Source organism: Mercenaria mercenaria, chromosome 1 (assembly GCF_021730395.1).
Source record: "Mercenaria mercenaria strain notata chromosome 1, MADL_Memer_1, whole genome shotgun sequence".
Classification (NCBI taxonomy): Eukaryota; Metazoa; Mollusca; class Bivalvia; order Venerida; family Veneridae; genus Mercenaria; species Mercenaria mercenaria.
The window spans coordinates 109,276,993-109,299,868 of NC_069361.1; the positions used below are offsets into that span (position 1 = coordinate 109,276,993).

General features: G+C 36.3%; 1 protein-coding gene across 6 annotated transcripts; it reads left to right on the forward strand.

The window, feature by feature from the left end:
• The first annotated feature begins 19 nt into the window (after window positions 1–19).
• On the forward strand, window positions 20–22,341 carry LOC123526966 (putative deoxyribonuclease TATDN3). 6 transcript variants are annotated; one of them, XM_045306235.2, is made up of 11 exons: window positions 20–173; window positions 2,022–2,123; window positions 3,085–3,117; window positions 4,307–4,380; window positions 7,262–7,346; window positions 10,035–10,097; window positions 10,656–10,765; window positions 15,877–15,932; window positions 17,754–17,866; window positions 18,485–18,565; window positions 22,180–22,341. In XM_045306235.2, the coding sequence occupies exons 2-11, from the start codon at window positions 2,022–2,024 to the stop codon at window positions 22,321–22,323; spliced, it is 861 nt and encodes a 286-aa protein (XP_045162170.2). In that variant the 5' UTR covers window positions 20–173; the 3' UTR covers window positions 22,324–22,341. The 6 variants fall into 6 exon arrangements, with proteins under 6 accessions (XP_045162170.2, XP_053376264.1, XP_045162184.2 ...); XM_053520289.1 differs by having other exon boundaries at window positions 18,488–18,565; XM_045306249.2 differs by having other exon boundaries at window positions 30–107.
• The last annotated feature ends 535 nt before the right edge of the window (window positions 22,342–22,876 follow it).

Here is a 22,876-nt window from a genome sequence, read left to right on the forward strand (position 1 = left end):
GTGTTTCTCATTTTTTGCCATGGAAGTATCAAGAACGGTAACTCTAACTGACTTTAAACTGTCAATTCATCATGATAATTTTGTAAAGCAAGAATTTGATTATATTTGTGGGTGTCATGTGACGTAATTTACAACATTCACATGAAATCATATCTAAAAATAAAAGAACAATCGTAATTATTCCTCCTAATTGATCTTTTTAAGATATTCACAGTTCTTTTCTCTTCAAACTTCAAGTCATGATATTGATATTAATTGTCATACACAGGTAGACTAAAGGTGCTGGAAGCTCGATCAGTAAATACATTTCTCACCCACTAAGAATACTCCTTGGGTAGACTGCGCTTTAGCGGTCCCTGGAAGTTAATACGCAGCAAGGTAGGGTGTGTAGAGCAAAGCAGGGGTGTGGGGGCAGTATAGTCAAAATAATTTGACGTTCAGATTGTTTTATATTTGTGACATATATTCATCATATCAGGTCATATCATCAGGTCATGATCAGACTAAAAGAGAATTTGATTAACCACAGTTTGCTGCTAATTTCACTTTAAAGGTCACTTCATGAGAACAGCAAAAAGACTTTTTTAATAACTTAATTACCGGAGTTAACTATATTTTATAACTTATAGAGGTTATAAAATGCTTGAAAAAGTAATTAAAATAGGTTACATAATTCAAAACAGTTACACCCCTGACTGCTCAGTGTGGTAAACATTTGTGTCAAGTTTCTTCGAAATCCTTCAAGGGGTTCAAGTCGGTTACAGAGCGGACACAAAATTGCTAACGGACGGACACTGGTGTCATAATATAATACATCCCTTTAGACGTATAATAAGCAGCAATGTAAGGATTTAAAAAGATATTTCACAAATTGTGAATTAAGCTCATAGACCTATACATTCTATTTGGCCATTTAGGTAAATAGGTATAAATTTACAGCTATAAAAAGTTTCATTAAAACTTTTTCTGTACACAAAAGTATGAATTTTCTATAGAAGCCCATTGAAAAAATTAACTAGACGAAAAATATTTTCAAATTAATTAAGCACATACCCCTGTCTTTTTTATATGCTGAATTTGCTTCAGATTTATAAAATAATGCTTTGAAAATATGAGGTTAAATAAAGTTCCACATTGTCAAACTATATTGTGTTTCAAACATACAGAACTACCCATATTTTCCCCATGTTTTGAGACATGAAAATATAATGATATGTTTTAACTGTCCCAAGATTTAATATAAAATAAAACAAGAGTTCATTGAACACAAAATGCCCCCTTGATGCATTCAGTAACTGCACAAGGAACAGAACTCTCTAGTTATTTTGCAAAAAAAAGTTCTACTGTTCTGGGTCAGTGTGACCTTGACCTTTGACCTACTATCCTCAATATCAATAGAGGTCATCTGCTAGTCATGATCAACCTCCCTATAAATTTGTGATCCTAGGCCCAAGCGTTCTCAAGTTACTGTCTGGAAACGGTTTAACTGTTCCGGGTCACTGTGACCTTGACGTTTGACCTACTGATCTCAAAAGGAATAGGGGTCATATCTGCTGGTCATGACCAACCTGCCTATTAACTGTTACGATCCTAGGCGGAAGCTTTCTTGAGTTATCATCTAGAAACCAATTCAGGTCTACAGACCGACTGACCGACCGATCAACATCAGCAAAACTTCAAAAGGGGGCATAAATATTTACATGTATAGAAAAAATGTTTAAAATTTTAGGGTCATTGATTTAACATGGAATAATTAGTAAGGCAAAAGAAAAAATGCATAGCCTGAGTAGGAGCAGTAACTGTAGTGTCTCTGAGGTTGTTTTGATAATGTGCCCAAAGACAAAATGTGAGTGTGACCTGAATAGGGAAAGTACCAGATGTGTCTTTAAAACTAAGGTAGAACCTGTCAAGTAAAGAACCACTAATAAGTACAAAAGGAGAAATTTCTTTTATACTAAATAATTGTTGAAACTTTTCATATATGTTACATGACTTGTCACTACTTAATGTTATTTTGACAGATGGCAGAAGAAAACTGTGTATCGTCAGCTGAACTTAAAAATGCCACCGGAGTAGTATATATAGACTGTCATTGTCACTTGGCAGACAAAGATTTTGATAAGGTATCGTAACTCTTAATTAATTTTGTGCAGTTCCATACCTTTGAAATCATGCTGTCTATCCCTCTCCCTTGAATGACATGGTTTTTGTTAGGCGAGAATATAGTTTTAACCTTTTAAATATATCTTAATCATTTATTAATTATTTTATTGAGCAGCTGATGTACTACAGGTATCTAAACAGTAATAGAACTTGCAAAATGAGAATTAAATGTAAAACTATATGAGCCGCACCATGAGAAAATCAACATAGTGCATTTGCGACCAGCATGGATCGAGACCAGCCTGCGCATCCGCGCAGTCTTGTCAGGATCCATGCTGTTCGCTAACAGTTTCTCAAATTACAATAGGCTTTGAAAGTGAACAGCATGGATCTTGACCAGACTGTGCAGATGTGCAGGCTGGTCTGGATCCATGCTGGTCGCAAACGCACTATGTTGGTTTTCTCATGGTGCGGCTCATATATACTTGCATCTTAATTTGTATTCACTTGCTGTGATTTCACTCTCAGATTGTTTCTTTATTCTTAAATTTGTATATTAACCCTTACTATGCTAAATTTCTATAATGAACTTGTCCATCTTTCAATTTGGACAGTACCATTAACTGTTAAAATGGGTGCTTACCAAAATGATACCTACTGAATGGGGAACAGTGCAGACCTTGGTCAGACTGCACAGATGTGCAGGCTGATCTTGGTCTGTACTGGCCGCAAAGGCAGAATCACTTGCTGCCGTCAGGCTAAGGGTTAAGATATGATACAATTTAGACTTTTACACAAGACTGGACAGTGTCAGTGGAAATGTGGAGTAAATAGAATTGTTACTACTGATGAGTGAAAGAGTGACAAAAAATTCAGATAATGTATATCACATACGAAAATTATTTGTCATCACAGTCTTTGTCTGTATTTTCTATCCTGGCAATAATAAAGATATGAGTGTTTTCTTATTTCTCTTTTCAGGATATTGAGGAAGTTGTTACAGAAGCTAAAAAGGTATATTTGAACAGATTGACTACATACATGTAGATTATTATCTCATTACCAGCTATTAACTTGAGTCTATTAATTTTACTGCATTTGTAGAAGATCATGTATGTTGTGATTCTGTTTATTGAACCAAAAATGATATTTTGTTATTAATAAAAAGTTGTGTATGCTTACCATCCACTTTCAGTCTGAAATATCTACTGAAGAAATAGATTTTGTCTGCCACTTGCAACCTTATAAGATGGCTTGTTATTTGGAATAAAAGTTATGTAGCAAAAAAGGTTAAAAATGCAGGATACAGTCTCATCATAAACAATTGTAAAAATACTCATGTACCATTGCTTAAATAACTAATCAGATCAAAGACAAAGGATACAAAACATTTGTACCAAACTTGTTTTAAGACTCAACAAGTACAATAGTTCAAAACAAGCTTTGTTCCAACTACATTGGCTTCCTGTCAAAGCTAGAATTGAATTTAAGATTTTAACTGTCCTGTTTAATTGTTCATTCAGCCAAGCTCTATCTTACTTGACTGAATTATTATGGAACAAGCATCAAAACGTAGTTTAAGGTCTTCAGACTCTGAATATATATAACAGGTTGTTACGAGGTACCATTTAACAAATGTAAAACATTTGGTGATAGAAGTATTCAAACTGTAGGGCTGAAACTATGGAACAAACTACCAGTAGACGTGAGAAATTCTGATTCAGTAGACACTTTTAAGAAAAAGCTAAAAACACTTTTTAGAAGCTTTAAAACAATGGTTTTGATTATTTCTCTGTTAGTGGACTGAATATGGTAGAAACGCTGAGTATACTCAACTATGTAGTGTGATCGACGTATGTTTAATATGCAATGTTTTAATTTGCACTGTATAATAATCTTGTCAAATATGTTGTGTGTCATTGTTTGATACCATTATGTATATATTTCATCATAAAATTTTTATTTTAATGTACAAGCCAATGAATATACTATGTGTAAAATTAGGCCTTGAATCAAATACAGCAGTTTCAGTTTCAGTGGATATGTAACAGTCTGTTAAGTCATTAGCTGTAAGTTTCAGAGAGAATCCTGTAAAACTAAATAAAAAAGTTTTTTTATCACTTTCCTCAAAAATAGTGTTTTACACTTTTGGCCTTTCTGCGACATGATGCTGTCATAAAAAAGAACTGATACCACATTTCAGACTGGTGTGAAAGCTGCACTAGTATGTGCAACAAGTACTGGAGAATTTGAGAAAGTCCTGACCCTAGCAGATAGGTAAGCTAAGTCATCTGAAGGACTTGCATCTGAATGACCCACATTCATTCACATTCTGCATTTGAATGACCCACAATCAATCGCATTTATCTCTGTTATAACTTAATAATACTTTGACACAGACTTCAGCTATTGTCCAATATCTTCATCCACATTCCAGTCATTTAACACTCTATTTACATCTCCAGCTTCCTCAGATGTCCCCACGCCCGCCCGCTTAGCTCAGTAGGTAAGAGCGTTGGTCTACGGATCGCGGGGTCGCGAGTTCGATCCTCGGGCAGGGCTTATGTTCTCCGTGACTATTTGATAAACGACATTGTGTCTGAAATCATTTGTCCTCCACCTCTGATCATTCATGTGGCGAAGTTGGCAGTTACTTGCGGAGAACAGGTTTGTACTGGTACAGAATCCAGGAACACTGGTTAGGTTAACTGCCCGCCGTTACATGACTGAAATACTGTTGAAAAATGGCGTTAAACCCAAAACAAACAAAACAAAATCAGATGTCCCCAATTCCATTATCCAGCATTGATATAGTTCAGCATGCTGTCTCCTGTGACAGCTGCTCTTGTTTTTGTACTGTTAGCAGAAACTTCACCAAACTTTACATGAATATACATTTTGCTACATAGCAAATAAGTTACAAGCAACAGAGTTCATGTGGTTATCTTCCTGTGATTTAATGTATCGCTGTAGTCAGTTCACCAAATGCCTACACATTTACAAGACAGTGCTTTTGTTGATAAATGAGATCTTCTTTGGTTATCACTACATTTAGGGAGATCTCACGTTTTGTTCTGATGAGAATTTCAGATCTGTTTAATTTTTTAGCTCACCTGAGCACGAAGTGCTCAAAGGTGAGCTTTAGTGATCACCCTGTGTCCGGCGTCGTCCGTCCGTCGTCAAAAATTTGACTGTTAACACTCTAGAGGTCACATTTTTGGCCCAATCTTAATGAAACTTAGTCAGAATGTTACCCTCGATAAAATCTTGGATGAGTTCGATATTGGGTCATCTGGGGTCAAAAACTAGGTCACCAGGTCAAATCAAAGGAAAAGCTTGTTAACACTCTAGAGGTCACAGTTTTGGCCCAATCTTAATGAAACTTGGTCAGAATGTTACCCTCAATAAAATCTTGGATGCGTTTGATATTGGGTCATCTGGGGTCAAAATCTAGGTCCCCAGGTCAAATCAAAGGAAAAGCTTGTTAGCACTCTAGAGGTCACAGTTTTGGCCTAATCTGAATGAAACTTGGTCAGAGTGTTATCCTTAATAAAGTCTTGGACAAGTTTGATATTGGGTCATCTGGGGTCAAAATCTAGGTCCCCAGGTCAAATCAAAGGAAAAGCTTTTTAACACTGTAGAGGCCGCATTTATGACTATATCTTCATGAAACTTGGTCAGAATGTTAATATTGATGATCCTAAGGTCAAGTTCGAATCTGGGTCATGTTGGAATAAAAACTAGGTCACCTGGTCAAATCAAAGGAAAAGCTAATTAACACTGTAGAGGCCACATTTATGACTGTATCTTCATGAAACTTAGTCAGAATGTTAAACTTGATCTTTAGGTCAAGTTCGAATCTGGGTCATGTTGGGTCAAAAACTAGGTCAAGGGGGCAAATCAAAGGAAAAACTTGTTAACACTCTAGAGGCCACATTTATGACTGTATCTTCATGAAACTTAGTTAGAATGTTAAACTTGATGATCTTTAGGTCAATTTCGAATCTGGATCATGTTGGGTCAAAAACTAGGTCACGGGGTCAAATCAAAGGAAAAGCTTGTTAACTCTCTAGAGGCCACATTTATGACTGTATCTTCATGAAACTTAGTCAGAATGTTAAACTTGATGATCTTTAGGTCAAGTTCGAATCTGGGTCATGTTGGGTCAAAAACTAGGTCACGGGGTCAAATCAAAGGAAAAACTAGTTAACACTTATTTATGACCATATCTTAATGAAACTTTGTCAGAATGTTAATCTTGATGATCTTTAGGTCAATAGGTCAGGTGAGTGATACAGGGCCTTCAAGGCCCTCTTGTTTAGATTTTTGTGTATAGCTACTTAAAATCTTTTCTGTATTTACGATGCATGGCAAATTGATTTATCAGCTATAAATGAGTTGAAATTGCATGTATTTGACTTCAGCATTAAATGAGCCACACCATGAGAAAACCAACATAGTGCATTTGCGACACGCATGGAACCAGACCAGCCTGCACATCCGCGCAGTCTGGTCAGGATCCATCCTGTTTGCTTTTTATAATGCACTATGTTGGTTTTCTCGTGGTGCGGCTCAAATAAGTAATTCAGTGTTAAAGTAATAATAGGGTTCAGAAGGTAGTTTTTTAAAGGTCCAATACTAAGGAAAGTGAACATTTGAATTTCTTTTAAAAAGCACAGAAACTATTTCATTTTATTGGAAAATGAAAGTTGGTATGTAGAAATTCGAAATAAATCGCAGTATATGTACAATTATTTTTCTATGAAGTATGAAGAAAGTTAAAAAGACCTGGGGGATCATTCTGTCGATTCATTGAAATTTCAACATAATACACATACATTTCTTTGAGTTCCAAAGACCTTCAGTAAATTTTGACCTGCCAATCTTCATTATTTAGTGTCTTGCAGAAGTCTATGCACTGGCTATGAAAAAAATTGCCAACTCACTTACCCTTAGTAAAGGACCTTTAATGTTCATTCATATTTTTTGATTGCACAAGAAATTCTTGAAAGTTGAAATTACAATAAAATCATATGCATATAAAATAATCAGTCGGCTGAGTGGTTTTGTATTGCATTTCATTGTACAGAAGTGCTGTGTTATGCACATTTATAACTTTGCTGGTATAATATAAAATGGAGACAAACTATTTTATCAGATTTCCAGACTTTGTGTTGCCGTGTTTTGGAGTACATCCTGTACAAGGAGCCCTGACAGGGGATCAGAAATGTGTTACACTGCAGGTAATGTTCAGCATACATACTTTGTAGCATAAGAATATAACATCTGCTTTATATATGAGCTATGCCATGAGAAAACCAACATAGTGGCTTTGCGACCAGCATGGATCCAGACCAGCCTGCGCATCCGCGCAGTCTGGTCAGGATCCATGCTGTTCGCTAACAGTTTCTTCAATTCCAATAGGCTTTAAAAGCGAACAGCATGGATCCTGACCAGACTGCGCGGATGCGCAGGCTGGTCTGGATCCATGCTGGTCGCACACCCACTATGTTGGTTTTCTCATGGCACGGCTCAATTATGTCTCTTCTGTTCTGAATGCAGACTGAAGATTAGAAAATTATTTAGCTAAATAATTTTCTAATCTTCAGTCTGCATTCAGAACATTGACCCTCATCAGAAAATCATTTACCAAAGGCCTTCGGACTTCTGAAAGATAGTATATACTAAGTGAATGGCTACTGGGACCTTAGACTTTTTAGAAATTTTCATTATGACCAGCAAGTCATTTATTAAATAAAAAATGTTTCATTACATGAGCATTACCATGAGAAAACAACATAGTGCTTTTGTGACCAGCATGGAACCAGACCAGCCTGCGCATCCACACAGACTGGTCAGGATCCATGCTGTTCGCTTTCAAAGCCTATTGCAAGTAGAGAAACTGTTAGCGAACAGCATGGATCCTGACCAGACTGCTCAAATGCACAGGCTGGTCTGGATCCATGCTGGTCGCCAATGCACTATGTTGGTTTTCTCGTGGTGCGGCTGGATTATGAAATTATTTCAACATCAGAAATTTTATATTACACAGCTACTTACTTAAATCACTGGTACACATTTGTGCAGTTGACCAGTCTATAGTTCAGAACAGGTTTGCTGGGCTAAGGTAAAAATATTAAAGAGAACTGCTTTGAAAATTTTATTACTATTTACTGGCAAGCCATTCTGTAAACTGTAACTTCTTATTATCCTAACAAATGTAGACTGGTTTACAAGTTGTTTTTTTTACTAATAACTGCTCCTGTTGACTAGCATAGAAAAAAGTAAAACCTAGTTTGATTGCTTTAAAATGTTTGCATGATTATTAGCTCACCTGTCACATAGTGACAAGGTGAGCTTTTGTGATCACCCTTCGTCCGTCGTCAGTCCGTCCATGCGTCCGTCCGTCAACAATTTCTTGTCTGCACGATAGTGGTTTCATTTATGATTTTATTTTAACCAAACTTGCACACAACTTGTATCACCATAAAATCACGGTTCCTTTTTTGAACTGGCCAGATTCCATTATGGGTTCCAGAGTTATGGCCCCTGAAAGGCCCAGAATTAGCTATTTTGACCTTGTCTGCACAATAGCAGCTTCATTTATGATTTTATTTTTACCAAACTTGCACACAACTTGTATCACCATAAAATCACGGTTCCTTTCTTGAGCTGGCCAGATCTCATTATGGGTTCCAGAGTTATGGCCCCTGAAAGGGCCAAAATTAGCTATTTTGACCTTGTCTGCACAATAGCAGCTTTATTTATGATTTGATTTTTACCAAACTGGCACACAACTTGTATCACCATAAGATCTTGGTTCCTTTTTTGAACTGGCGAGATTCCATTATGGGTTCTAGAGTGATGGCCCCTGAAAGGGCCAGAATTAGCTGTTTGACCTTGGCTGCACAATAGCAGCTTCATTTATGATTTGAATTTAATCAAACTTGCACAAAACTTGTGTCACCATAAGATCTCGGTTCCTTTCTTGAATCGGCCAGATCCCGTAATGGGTTCCAGAGTTATGTCCCCTGAAAGGGCCAAAGTTAGCTATTTTGACCTTGTCTGCACAAAAGCAGCTTCCTTTATGATTTGATTTTAACCAAAGTTGCACAAAACTTGTATCACCACAAGATCTTGCTTCCTTTCTACAGCTGGCCAGATTCCATCATAGGTTCCAGAGTTATGGCCCCTTAAAGGTCCAAAATTGGCTATTTTGGCTTTTGCAGCCATATAGAGACTTCATTTATGGTTTTGTTTGATACAAACTTCCAAAATATCTTCAACAACAATAAATCTTGGATTCCATGACAAATCAGATCCAATTGTAGGTTCCAGAGTTATTTTATATCTGATTACCTCCCCTGATTGTAATTAAAATGGATTTATATCAGTAAGTACTTATAGGACTTATTTGAAATTTCATCATTCTTGTTAGTTGGACTGAGACAACCAGGGTAGATAACTATGAACTGATTTTATGTCAAATTACCTCCCTTTATTTCAAATTGAAATGGGTATATCTCCATAACTAATGAAGATACTGATCTGAAATTTCATTTATGTCAACAGATTTATTTGGCAGATCCTTCTTTTGTTCACTTACAATATTTATTTTTTTTAATTACTTCCCTTTTACGTTACTATAAATAGCTTATTTTTAGTAACTTTTTTTTTTTATTGGCCATAGGGAAAAACCGAGACCACTTTTCTGTGGTTCAACATGGATGGTACCTCCAATTTTTAGGTGTATTTTGACATATCTATACCTTGTAAGAATTTTGTTTTCTTTTTGGTTAAATTTCTTCGCTTTGTTGTTCCTGTCCTTTGGACTTAGATATTTTTTCTGAGGGCCTTCTTGTCCTCAAGTACAATGATAACAGGTGAGCGATATAGGGCCATCATGACCCTCTTGTCTAAAATGTTCACAGGATCTTGAGGAGGCAGTGCCATTGATTGAAAAATACCATGACAGACTAGGAGCTATAGGAGAGGTAAAATCATTTTGGATTATCTACTGCCTGACCCACTTGATTGCCTTGTAGATATACAAAACATCTTGAAAGTTTAACTCTTTTTGGTTTAGATTTGGCTATTTCTCTTAAAAACATATTTTATTCTTAGTCCAAGGTTACAAAACTTGAGTTTGGAGACCAGTCACAAGTTCAAAGAATCAGACTGGTTTGCACTAAACTCAGTCTGGAAATTGACCAATTTTGTAATAAATAGATATATTACATAGTTGCAGTGTATTTATATGGACTCCATGTCTGAAAGGTCAGTTTTTCTGCCTTTGAATATCTTTCCCCTTGTCATTGTTAGTTCAAACCTTACATGAGCTGTACTATTTCATGTAAGGCAGCTATCCATTTGGCTTGCCGAATGCCATTAGTTCTGCTTCGATGCATAGCTGTCCTGAAAATAATTTCTGAAATTTATTATGGTCGGTGGTCTTGCTATGTCCTGAACAAGATTGTTCAGATCAGTAAATATTGAATTATAAAACATATAAACATGGTAGAAGTTATGATTATAAATGATTGCTGTTTCAGTGTGGTCTGGACTTCCAGCCTCGTATAACACAAACAGCAGAAGATAAGGATGTTCAGAGACAGGTTCTCTCTAAACAGGTGGAGCTGGCTAATAAATATGACCTGCCATTGTAAGTTGTTCTTTAGCCCACCTGAGCAATGCTCAGGTGAGTTATTGTGATCGCTCGATGTCCGGCGTCTGTCTGTCTGTCTGTCAAAATTTAGCTTGTGTATGCGATAGAGGCTGTATTTTTCAACTGAACTTCATGAAATTTGGTCAGAATGATAAACTTGATAAAATCTAGGCCAAGTTTGAAAATGGGTCATCTGGGGTCAAAAACTAGGTCACTAGGTAAATAAAAGAAAAACCTTGTGTATGCGATGGGCGATGAATTTTTCAACTGAACTTCATGAAATTTGGTCAGAATGATTGCATTGATGAAATCTAGGTCGAGTTCAAATATGGGTAATCTTGGGTAAAAAATTAGGTCACTAGGTCAAATCAAAGAAAAACCTTGTGTATGCGATAGAGGCTGTATTTTTCAATTGATCTTCATGAAATTTGGCTAGAATAATTGCCTTGATGAAATCTAGGTCGAGTTCGAATATGAGTCATCTGGGGTCAAAAACTTGGCCACTAGGTCAAATCAAAGAAAAACTTTGTGTATGCAATAGAGGCTGTATTTTTCAATTGATCTTCATGAAATTTAGTCAAAATGATTGCCTTGATGAAAATTAGGTCAAATTTGATTATTGGTCATCTGGGATCAAAAACTAGGTCACTAGGTCAAATCAAAGAAGCACCGTGTGTATGCAATATAGGCTGTATTTTTCAATTGATCTTCATGAAATTTGGTCAGAATGATTGCCTTGATGAAATCTAGGTCAAGTTCAAATATGGGTCATCTTGGTCAAAAAGTAGGTCACTAGGTCAAATCAAAGAAAAACCTTGTGTATGCGATAGAAGCTGTGTTTTTTAATTGATCTTCATAAAATTTGGTCAGAATGATAGCCTTGATGAAATCTAGGTCAAGTTTGAATATGGATCATCTCGAGTTAAAAAGTAGGTCACTAGGTCAAATCAAAGAAAAACCTTGTGTATGCGATAGAGGCTGTATTTTTCAATTGATCTTCATGAAATTTGGTCAGAATGATTGCCTTGATGAAATCTAGGTCAAATTTGAATATGGGTCATCTGGCTTCAAAAACTAGGTCACTAAGTGATATCAAAGAAAATACTTGTTTAAACTAAAGAGACCATATTTTGGTCCAATTCTAATGAAAATTGGCCAGAATGTTTGTTTCCATGAAATCACTAGGTCAAACATGTTTACACTGTTATGGTGTGTTTCTCTGGTGAACGACCTAGGGCCATCTTGGCCCTCTTGTTATATTAATATAATTTCAACTCTGTGTAAGAAATTTGATATAACTTAGATCGTTATATATAAAATAAAAAAAAATAATTCTGTTTTAAAAGTAATACTGTCAAAAAGACAAAATAGCTGGCATAATTATTTTAGCTTGTGCATTTCATATGAAAAATTAATTGGGATGATAAAAGTCATACACCTATTAAGTACCTCATACTTCAAAGTGACCAAAACATGTTTTATATTAATGAACTAATCCAGTGTAATATTATTTTTATCAGAACAGAATAGAACAGACATTTTATTTAAGTCTTAACTTGAACATTTACTGTTCATTGTTACATACAAAATCAGTATCTCTGCATAACAAAAACAATTTAAAATCAAACTTTGAATTGAAAAGTCACATTGGAAAAGATGTTTGCACATATAAGACCCATACAATATTAGTCAAGTTTGTTTGCATAGTCACTGTTGAAACATGTGAACTTGTTGTACCCCCCGACAACAAAGTTGTAAGGGTGGGGTATACTGGTTTCAGGTTGTCTGTCTGTCTGTCCGTCCGTCTGGCCGTCTGTCCGTAGACGCAATCTTGTGCGCACTATCTCTCCTTATCCCCTTGACAGAATTTAATGAAACTTCACACAAGTGATCAGTACCAACAGTAGTTGTGCATGGGGCATGTTAGGTTCTTTTAGAACATTTTTTTGCAGAGTTATGGGACTTTGTTTTTTTGTTACTTTACTATATACATAGACACAATCTTGTGCGCACCATCTCTCCTCATCCCCTTGACACAATTTAATGAAACTTCACACAAGTGATCAGTAACAACAATAGTTGTGCATGGGGCATGTTACGTTCTTTCAGAAAAAAAAATTGCAGAGTTATGGGACTTTGTTTTTTTGTTACTATACTATATACATAGACACAATCTTGTGCGCACCATCTCTCCTCATCCCCTTGACACAATTTAATGAAACTTCACACAAGTGATCAGTAACAACAATAGTTGTGCATGGGGCATGTTAGGTTCTTTCAGCCACAATATTTGCAGAGTTATGGGACTTTGTTTCTTGTTAACATACAATGTACGTACAGTCTGCATATGCAATCTTGTGCGTGCCTAATCTACCAAACCCTTACACACAATTTAATGAAACTTCACACAAGTGATCAGTACCAATCCTAGTTGTGCATGGTGCATGTTACATTCTTTTAGATAAATATTCTGCATAGTTATGGGACTTTGTTTTTAGCTCACCTGTCACAAAGTGACAAGTTGAGCTTTTGTGATCGCGCGGCGTCTGTCATCCATGCGTGCGTCCGTCCATAAACTTTTGCTTGTGACCACTCTAGAGGTCACATTTTTCATGGGATCTTTATGAAAGTTGGTCAGAATGTTCATCTTGATGATATCTAGGTCAAGTTCGAAACTGGGTCACGTGCCATCAAAAACTAGGTCAGTAGGTCTAAAAATAGGAAAACCTTGTGACCTCTCTAGAGGCCATATATTTCACAAAATCTTCATGAAACTTGGTCAGAATGTTCACCTTGATGATATCTAGGTCAAGTTCGAAACTGGGTCACGTGCTGTCAAAAACTAGGTCAGTAGGTCTAAAAATAGAAAAACCTTGTGACCTCTCTAGAGGCCATATATTTCACAAGATCTTCATGAAAATTGGTCAGAACGTTCACCTTGATAATATCTAGGTCAAGTTCGAAACTGGGTCACGTGCCATCAAAAACTAGGTCAGTAGGTAAAATAAAAGAAAAACCTCGTGACCTCTCTAGAGGCCATATTTTTCATGGGATCTGTATGAAAGTTGGTCTGAATGTTCATCTTGATGATATCTAGGTCAAGTTCGAAACTGGGTCATGTGCGGTCAAAAACTAGGTCAGTAGGTCTAAAAATAGAAAAACCTTGTGACCTCCCTAGAGGCCATATATTTCATGAGATCTTCATGAAAATTGGTCAGAATGTTCACCTTGATGATATCTAGGTCAAGTTTGAAACTGGGTCACATGCCTTAAAAAACTAGGTCAGTAGGTAAAATAATAGAAAAACCTTGTGACCTCTCTAAAGGCCATATTTTTCATGGGATCTGTATGAAAATTGGTCTGAATGTTCATCTTGATGATATCTAGGTCAAGTTTGAAAGTGGGTCACGTGCCGTCAAAAACTAGGTCAGTAGGTCAAATAATAGAAAACCTTGTGACCTCTCTAAAGGCCATATTTTTCATGGGATCTGTATGAAAATTCGTCTGAATGTTCATCTTGATGATATCTAGGTCAAGTTCGAAACAGGGTCATGTGTGGTCAAAAACTAGGTCATTAGGTCTAAAAATAGAAAAACCTTGTGACCTCTCTAGAGACCATACTTGTGAATGGGTCTCCATAAGAATTGGTCAGAATGTCCACCTTGATGATATCTAGGTCAAGTTTGAAACTGGGTCACATGCCTTAAAAAACTAGGTCAGTAGGTCAAATAATAAAAAAACCTTGTGACCTCTCTAGAGGCCATACTTTTCATGGGATCTGTATGAAAGTTGGTCTGAATATTCATCTTGATGATATCTAGGTCAAGTTCGAAACTGGGTCATGTGCGGTCAAAAACTAGGTCAGTAGGTCTAAAAATAGAAAAACCTTGTGACCTCTCTAGAGGCCATATATTTCATGAGATCTTCATGAAAATTGGTCAGAATGTTCACCTTGATGATATCTAGGTCAAGTTTGAAAGTGGGTCACGTGCGGTCAAAATCTAGGTCAGTAGGTAAAATAATAGAAAAACCTTGTGACCTCTCTAAAGGCCATATTTTTCATGGGATCTGTATGAAAATTGGTCTGAATGTTCATCTTGATGATATCTAGGTCAAGTTTGAAAGTGGGTCACGTGCCGTCAAAAACTAGGTCAGTAGGTCAAATAATAGAAAACCTTGTGACCTCTCTAAAGGCCATATTTTTCATGGGATCTGTATGAAAGTTCGTCTGAATGTTCATCTTGATGATATCTAGGTCAAGTTCGAAACAGGGTCATGTGTGGTCAAAAACTAGGTCATTAGGTCTAAAAATAGAAAAACCTTGTGACCTCTCTAGAGACCATACTTGTGAATGGGTCTCCATAAGAATTGGTCAGAATGTCCACCTTGATGATATCTAGGTCAAGTTTGAAACTGGGTCACATGCCTTAAAAAACTAGGTCAGTAGGTCAAATAATAAAAAAACCTTGTGACCTCTCTAGAGGCCATACTTTTCATGGGATCTGTATGAAAGTTGGTCTGAATGTTCATCTTGATGATATCTAGGTCAAGTTTGAAACTGGGTCAACTGCGGTCAAAAACTAGGTCAGTAGGTCTAAAATTATTAAAATCTTTTGACCTCTCTAGAGACCATATATTTCAATGGATCTTCATGAAAATTGGTCAGAATTTTTATCTTGATAATATCTAGGTCAAGTTCAAAACTGGGTCACATGAGCTCAAAAACTAGGTCACTATGTCAAATAATAAGAAAAAACGACGTCATACTCAAAACTGGGTCATGTGGGAAGAGGTGAGCGATTCAGGACCATCATGGTCCTCTTGTTTGTTACTATACTGTATACATACATTCTAACATACAGTCCACATAATTATGCAATCTTGTGTGCGTCAAATTGCAATGTACTGTGTCAGTGCATGCGGGGGGTACATTCATCACCTTTAGTGATAGCTCTAGTTAATTTTATTTTAATATGAATTATATGTAGTACTTTTCCATGTTTTCAGATATGAAATCTGGGTCTGATATTCCTGTAAAGAATAAGCATTGTTTATATTTTGATTTTTATATCACTTTGTTATATCCTAGTTAATCATTATTTATACAGGAATGTTCATTCAAGATCTGCTGGAAGGCCAACAATCGCTTTACTCAAAGAACAAGGTATGTCAGAGTCTTTATAATTACTTAAACGAGATTATTTCTTTTTTTAGCTCACCTGAGCATGAAGTGCTCATGGTGAGGTATTGTGATCACGCTGTGTCCGTCGTCCGTGCGTCCGTCAAGTTGTCTGTCGTCAACATTTGTGTTTAAACGACATCTCCTCCAAAACCACTAAATGGATTTGATGAAACTTGGCTATGATGTTCCTTGGGTAGTCCTCTACCAAAGTTGTTCAAACGGTTCCGCTTGGATGCACATAGGGGCTGCCAGAGCTAAAAAACTTCAAACGACATTCCCTCCTAAACCGATTGTTAGATTTTGAAATAATTTCACACAAATGGTCCTTATGCTACCCTCTACCAAGATTGTTCAAATTATACAGATTCGTCAAAAAACATGGCCGCCAGAGGGCGTGGTAACTTTTCCCTATATGTATAATGGAAATTTTAAAAATCTTCTTGTATAAAACTGCTTGTCCGATTTTAGAATAATTTTATACAAATGGTCCTTGTGTGACCCTCTACAAAGATGGTTCAAATTATACTGATTCATCAAAAAACATGGCCGCCAGAGGGCATGGTCGCTTTTCCCTATATGTATATAGTGGAAACTGTAAAAATCTTCTTGTATGAAACAGCTTGTCCGATTTTAGATTAATTTTTTTACACAAATGGTCCTTGTGTGACCCTCTACCAAGATTGTTCAAATTATACCGATTCATCAAAAAACATGGCGGCCAGAGGGCGTGGTAACTTTTCCCTGTATATGTATATAGTTGAAACTCTAAAAATCTTCTTGTGTGAAACTGCTAGCCCGATCTTAAAATAATTTTACACAAATGGTCCTTGTGTTACCCTCTACCAAGGTTGTTCAAATTTTTTTGATTCGTCAAAAAAAAAATGGCCACCAGAGGGCATGGTCACTTTTCCCTATATGTATACAGTGGAAACTTTAAAAATCTTTTTTATGTGAAACTGCTGGCCTGATTTTAGAATAATTTTGCACAAATAGTTCTTGTGTGACCCTCTACCAAGATTGTTCAAATTTTTCCAATTCGTCAAAAAACAGGGCTGCCAGGGTGTGTGGTCACTTTTCTTCTCTGAATCAATAATAGCTAGAGCCTTGATATTTGGTGTGTAATATCAGATTTGTAATGTGTACCATAATTGTTCAAATTATTGCCCTAGGTTCAAAAGTGTATATGACATGTATATAATATAGGCTAACATAGAAGAAACCTAACTTTGTACTTATACAAACACCTTGTATACAGGTGAGCGCTTTAGGGTCAATGACCGTCTTGTTTAGATTGTCATTTAATTTGTTTATAATGCACATAACACTTGACCAGCAGTCTGACTTTCCACTGTAGGTCAGGGATGCTGTATGAAAAAGTGTGTTCTTTTATCAACCTTCCAGAACAGGGGGATGCAGTAGCCTCTAAAATAATATATTTGTGCTAAAAGGATAACTACCCACTCATAAAATACAGGTGTCATGAGAAAGTTACAATGTTTTGTGGAACTTTTTCATGGTCCCAGTTTCTTATTTCAAATCAGCAACTGTAAAAAATTGAACAGTTTCAGGCAAACTGACCATTTAACCTTTAGCTTGCAGGCGGCAAGTGATTTAGCATTTGTGAGCAGTGCAGACCAAGATCATTGTGAGCTATTCAGTCTGTAAATTTTCAGTTACCACTCCTCAGAATAATAAGAGGTACTGCCCAAATTTGATGACGGACCAGTCCATTTTAGAAATTTAGCAGGATAAAGCTAAAATGTAATAGTGATGTTCAGTGTGTTTTCATAATTTTTTTTTCAGGTGCAAAGAAAGTGTTAATGCATGCATTTGATGGTAATCCTAAATATGCCATGGAAGGTGTGAAAGAAGGATATTTTTTCTCTATACCTCCATCAATCATTCGTAGCGAACAGGTTTGTTACAGTTACCGAAAAATTTCTTTGTTTGAAATAGAAATGATTACAACATTTGATAATCAGTCTATTAAAGTTAAATAAAAGCGGAAGAATCATTAGAATGGATACATTGGTTCTTTGGTAAGACACTAGAGTACCAAACCAGGGTCCAGAGTCTGATCCTACTCTCAGTATAGATGCTTTGCAGCCAAAACTAAGACTTCTTGAAAGGTGTTCTATACCTTGCAGCATTTTGGAAGTAACTGCTGAAGAGTTTAACATGTCGGTACCCAATGTGCCTGTAAATAGATACAAGCAAACTTTGATATGTTGTATGATGTAATTCTGTAGAAATGGTTTTTTTTATTGTTTTTTGTGTTGTTTTTTTTGTTTGTTTTTTTGCAAAACTTATATTTTACAGTTTCATAAACAAAAGATACTCACATAGTTAAAAATTGCCACTTTTTAGTAGATAAAGCTGCTTATCATTTATGGCTGTACTGAATTTGCTTGCCACTCTGTTTTCAAATGTACATATTATGATATAAACTGAATTGTTCAAATTATATTTCTGTTCTTATTACTTGAATTAGTTCACAGTTTTATCTTACCTTTGTTTTTATACCTTTTGACAAGAAGCAGAAACTTGTGAAAGCATTGCCAGTTGAAAGTCTCTTGCTGGAAACAGATTCACCTGCCCTAGGACCACAAAAACAGGTCAGTTCTGAATAATGGTGGGATAGTTTTCACTTGTATAATTATGTTATAGTTTCAAGATGGATGGTGATGATACATGTTCTGTTAATGTTGATCTAGGTTACATCAATTGGTCATGAGTGATGGTGGTGATATTGTTAATCTTGGTTATTTGATATGACATATTATAAATTAAGATGATTCATATAATCAATATTTTAAACATACTTTGTGTTACATGTGAGATATACATGAAACTTTACATACTTGTTTTTATCAGCATTATTCCTCGAGCAGATAAAGAAAGATCAGCAGATTGCTTACATTCCATATGGTTATTAGCTCATCTGATTTTTTGAAAAAAAATGATGAGTTATTGTCATCACTTGAGCGGTTGTCGGCGTTGGCGTCTGCGTCGGCGTTGCCTGGTTAAGTTTTATGTTTAGGTCAGCTTTTCTCCTAAACTATCAAAGCTATTGCTTTGAAACTTGGAATACTTGTTCACCATCATAAGCTGACCCTGTATAGCAAGAAACATAACTCCATCTTGCTTTTTGCAAGATTTATGGCCCCTTTTGTACTTAGAAAATATCAGATTTCTTGGTTAAGTTTTATGTTTAGGTCAGCTTTTCTCCTAAACTATCAAAGCTATTGCTTAGAAACTTGGAATACTTGTTCACCATCATAAGCTGACCCTGTACATCAAGAAAAATAACTCCATCTTGCTTTTTGCAAGATTTATTGCCCCTTTTGGACTTAGAAAATCAGTTTTCTTGGTTAAGTTTTATGTTTAGGTCAGCTTTTATCCTAAACTATCAAAGCTATTGCTTTAAAACTTGCAACACTTGTTCACCATCATAAGTTGACCCTGTACAGCAAGAAACATAACTCCGTCCTGCTTTTTGCAAGATTTATGGCCCCTTTTGGACTTAGAAAATATCAGATTTCTTGGTTAAGTTTTATGTTTAGGTCAACTTTTTTTCTTAAACTATCAAAGCTATTGCTTTGAAACTTGCAACACTTGTTCACCATCATAAGCTGACCCTGTACAGCAAGCAACATAACTCCATCCAGCTTTTTGCAATAATTATTGCCCCTTTTGGACTTAGAAAATCATTTTCTTGGTTGAGTATTATGTTTAAGTCAACTTTTCTCATAAACTATCAAAGCTATTGCTTTAAAACTTGCAACAGTTTTTCACCATCATAAGTGGACACTGTACATCAAGAAACATAACTCTATCCTGCTTTTTGCAAGAATGATGGCCCTTTTTAGACTTAGAAAATCATGGGTAGGACAATATTTCTATTACACAAAAAAAATCAGATGAGCGTCAGCACCCGCAAGGCGGTGCTCTTGTTAGTAAATGTTATTTAAAGGTAGAATCACCTTACTGTTATGGAACATTAACCCTTACCATGCTGGACATGATTGATTCTGCCTTTGAGGCCAGTGCAGATCATGATCTGCACTGTTCACCATTCATTCCGTATCTTTTTGGTATGCACCTCTTTTAACAGTTAATGAAACTGTTCAAATTGAAAGATTGACAAGTTTATTATAGAAATTTAGCAGGGTAAGGGTTAACAACCATTCCTTAGATTTGTTATACTTGTTAATGGTCCTAATGTGCTGCAACAGTAGACACAAGGGCTGAAAATAGTAAGTAGTACTTAGTACCACCGTCTAAGTACATAAATTACAGTAATATATGAGCCGTGCCATGACAAAACCAACATAGTGGGTGTGCCACCAGCATGGATCCAGACCAGCCTGCGCATCCGCAGACTCTGCATCATGCAGACTCCATGCTGTTTGCTTTTAAAGCCTATTGGAATTGGAGAAACTGTTAGCGAACAGCATGGATCCTGACCAGACTGCGCAGATGCGCAGGCTGGTCTGGATCCATGCTGGTCGCTAAGCCACTATGTTGGTTTTCCCATGGCACGGCTCATATATCTAAAGAATATCTCCTCAAACATTGCTATATCTTGTAGCTATCTTGTTTTCAATGTTTCTGTATTCCAGGAAAGGAATGTTCCCTCAGACATTGCTATATTTTGTAGCTATCTTCATCCAGCATTTCTGTATATTAGGAAGAGAAAATGTCTTAAAATATTGCTATATCCTGTAGCTATCTTGATTCCACTGCTTTGGTATTTTAAGGAAAGAAATGTGATATTATTTCAGGAAAGGAATATATCCTCAAACATTGTTTTATCTTGTAGCTATCTTGATTCCAGAGCATCAGTATTTCAGGAAAGGAATATTTCCTCAAACATTGTTATATCTTGTAGCTATCTTGATTCCAGAGCATCAGTATTTCAGGAAAGGAATCCAGAGCATCAGTATTTCGGAAAGGAATATATCCTCAAACATTGTTATATCATGTAGCTATCTTGATTCCAAAGCATCAGTATTTCAGGAAAGGAATATTTCCTCAAACATTGTTATATCTTGTAGCTATCTTGATTCCAGAGCATCAGTATTTCAGGAAAGGAATATTTCCTCAAACATTGTTATATCTTGTAGTAGCTATCTTGATTCCAGAGCATCAGTATTTCAGGAAAGGAATCCAGAGCATCAGTATTTCGGAAAGGAATATATCCTCAAACATTGTTATATCATGTAGCTATCTTGATTCCAGAGCGGGGCCTCCGTGGCCGAGTGGTTAGAGTCGTTGACTTCAAACCATTTGCCCCTCATCGATGTGGGTTCGAAACCTCATTTGGGGGCGTAGAATTCTTCACGTGAGGAAGCCATCCAGCTGGCTTACGGAAGGTCGGTGGTTCTACCCAGGTGCCCGCTCGTGATGAAATAGTGCACGGAGGGGCACCTGGGGTCTTCCTCCACCATTAAAGCTGGAAAGTCGCCATATGACCTAAAATTGTGTCGGTGCGACGTTAAACCCAACAAAATAAATAAATAAATGATTCCAGAGCATCAGTATTTCAGGAAAGGAATATTTCCTCAAACATTGTTATATCTTGTAGCTATCTTGATTCCAGAGCATCAGTATTTCAGGAAAGGAATCCAGAGCATCAGTATTTCGGAAAGGAATATATCCTCAAACATTGTTATATCATGTAGCTATCTTGATTCCAAAGCATCAGTATTTCAGGAAAGGAATATTTCCTCAAACATTGTTATATCTTGTAGCTATCTTGATTCCAGAGCATCAGTATTTCAGGAAAGGAATATTTCCTCAAACATTGTTATATCTTGTAGCTATCTTGATTCCAGAGCATCAGTATTTCAGGAAAGGAATCCAGAGCATCAGTATTTCGGAAAGGAATATATCCTCAAACATTGTTATATCATGTAGCTATCTTGATTCCAAAGCATCAGTATTTCAGGAAAGGAATATTTCCTCAAACATTGTTATATCTTGTAGCTATCTTGATTCCAGAGCATCAGTATTTCAGGAAAGGAATATTTCCTCAAACATTGTTATATCTTGTAGCTATCTTGATTCCAGAGCATTAATATTTCAGGAAAGGAATGTGCCCTCAAACATTGTTTTATCTTGTAGTAGCTATCTTGATTCTAACACTTCTGTATTTCAGGAATGGAATGTGCCCTCAAACATTGCTATATTGTGTACCTATCTTGATTCTAACACTTGTGTATTTCAGGAAAGAAATGTGCCCTCAAACATTGCTGTATCTTGTAACTATATTGCTGAGGTGAAGCAAATGGATCCTGGTCAGTTGAGCAGACTCTCCACTCAAAATGCTTTGAAACTGTTTCCAAAATTAGCCAGATTTGTTGTAAAATGAAATAAAAGCTAAAAACTGTGTAATAGTAGTCTGTTTTCCCGAATATTGTAGACATCCTACTTTACAAAGGTTTTACAGATAAGGCACAACTTCTCAGTCCCCACACTCGGTTTTTGTGACCCCCCCCCTACCCCCCTCCTATTGTCCACAATTTGTACATGTGAAGTTGTGCACACAGTGTTCTGTGTGGATTTTCGCTCAGCCAGACCAGAGTTATGGTCCTTGACTTCGTACAAAATACAAATTAAGTGCTTTAAAGTTTGTGTTGCATGTATTTTGAAAATATTTCACCTGCAGTCATGAACCATGTACAGTAACAGGAAGGGGGACACCAGTGTCCTATGGACACATACCTAATTATATTTGAAGTGGATATTTTGCTTATTAAGATTTTTAATTAGCTGCATTTCAACACAGTCATTTAAGGAGGCATATAGAAAGTATATAGAAGCACCTAATGTTCTGTTTACTGTTTAAATGATTTTGTTAAATGATTTTCGTAATTGTTTTCATTTGTAGCTGGAATAAATTAACTTCATTAAGCAGAATTCGT

Coding starts and splice junctions, on each gene's coding strand:
- LOC123526966 (XM_045306235.2), top strand. CDS start 2,022: ATGGCAGAAGAAAACTGTGTATCGTCAGCTGAACTTAAAAATGCCACC. Junction 3,118..4,306: donor TTGTTACAGAAGCTAAAAAG/GTATATTTGAAC, acceptor ACCACATTTCAG/ACTGGTGTGAAAGCTGCACT. Junction 10,766..15,876: donor AATAAATATGACCTGCCATT/GTAAGTTGTTCT, acceptor TTATTTATACAG/GAATGTTCATTCAAGATCTG.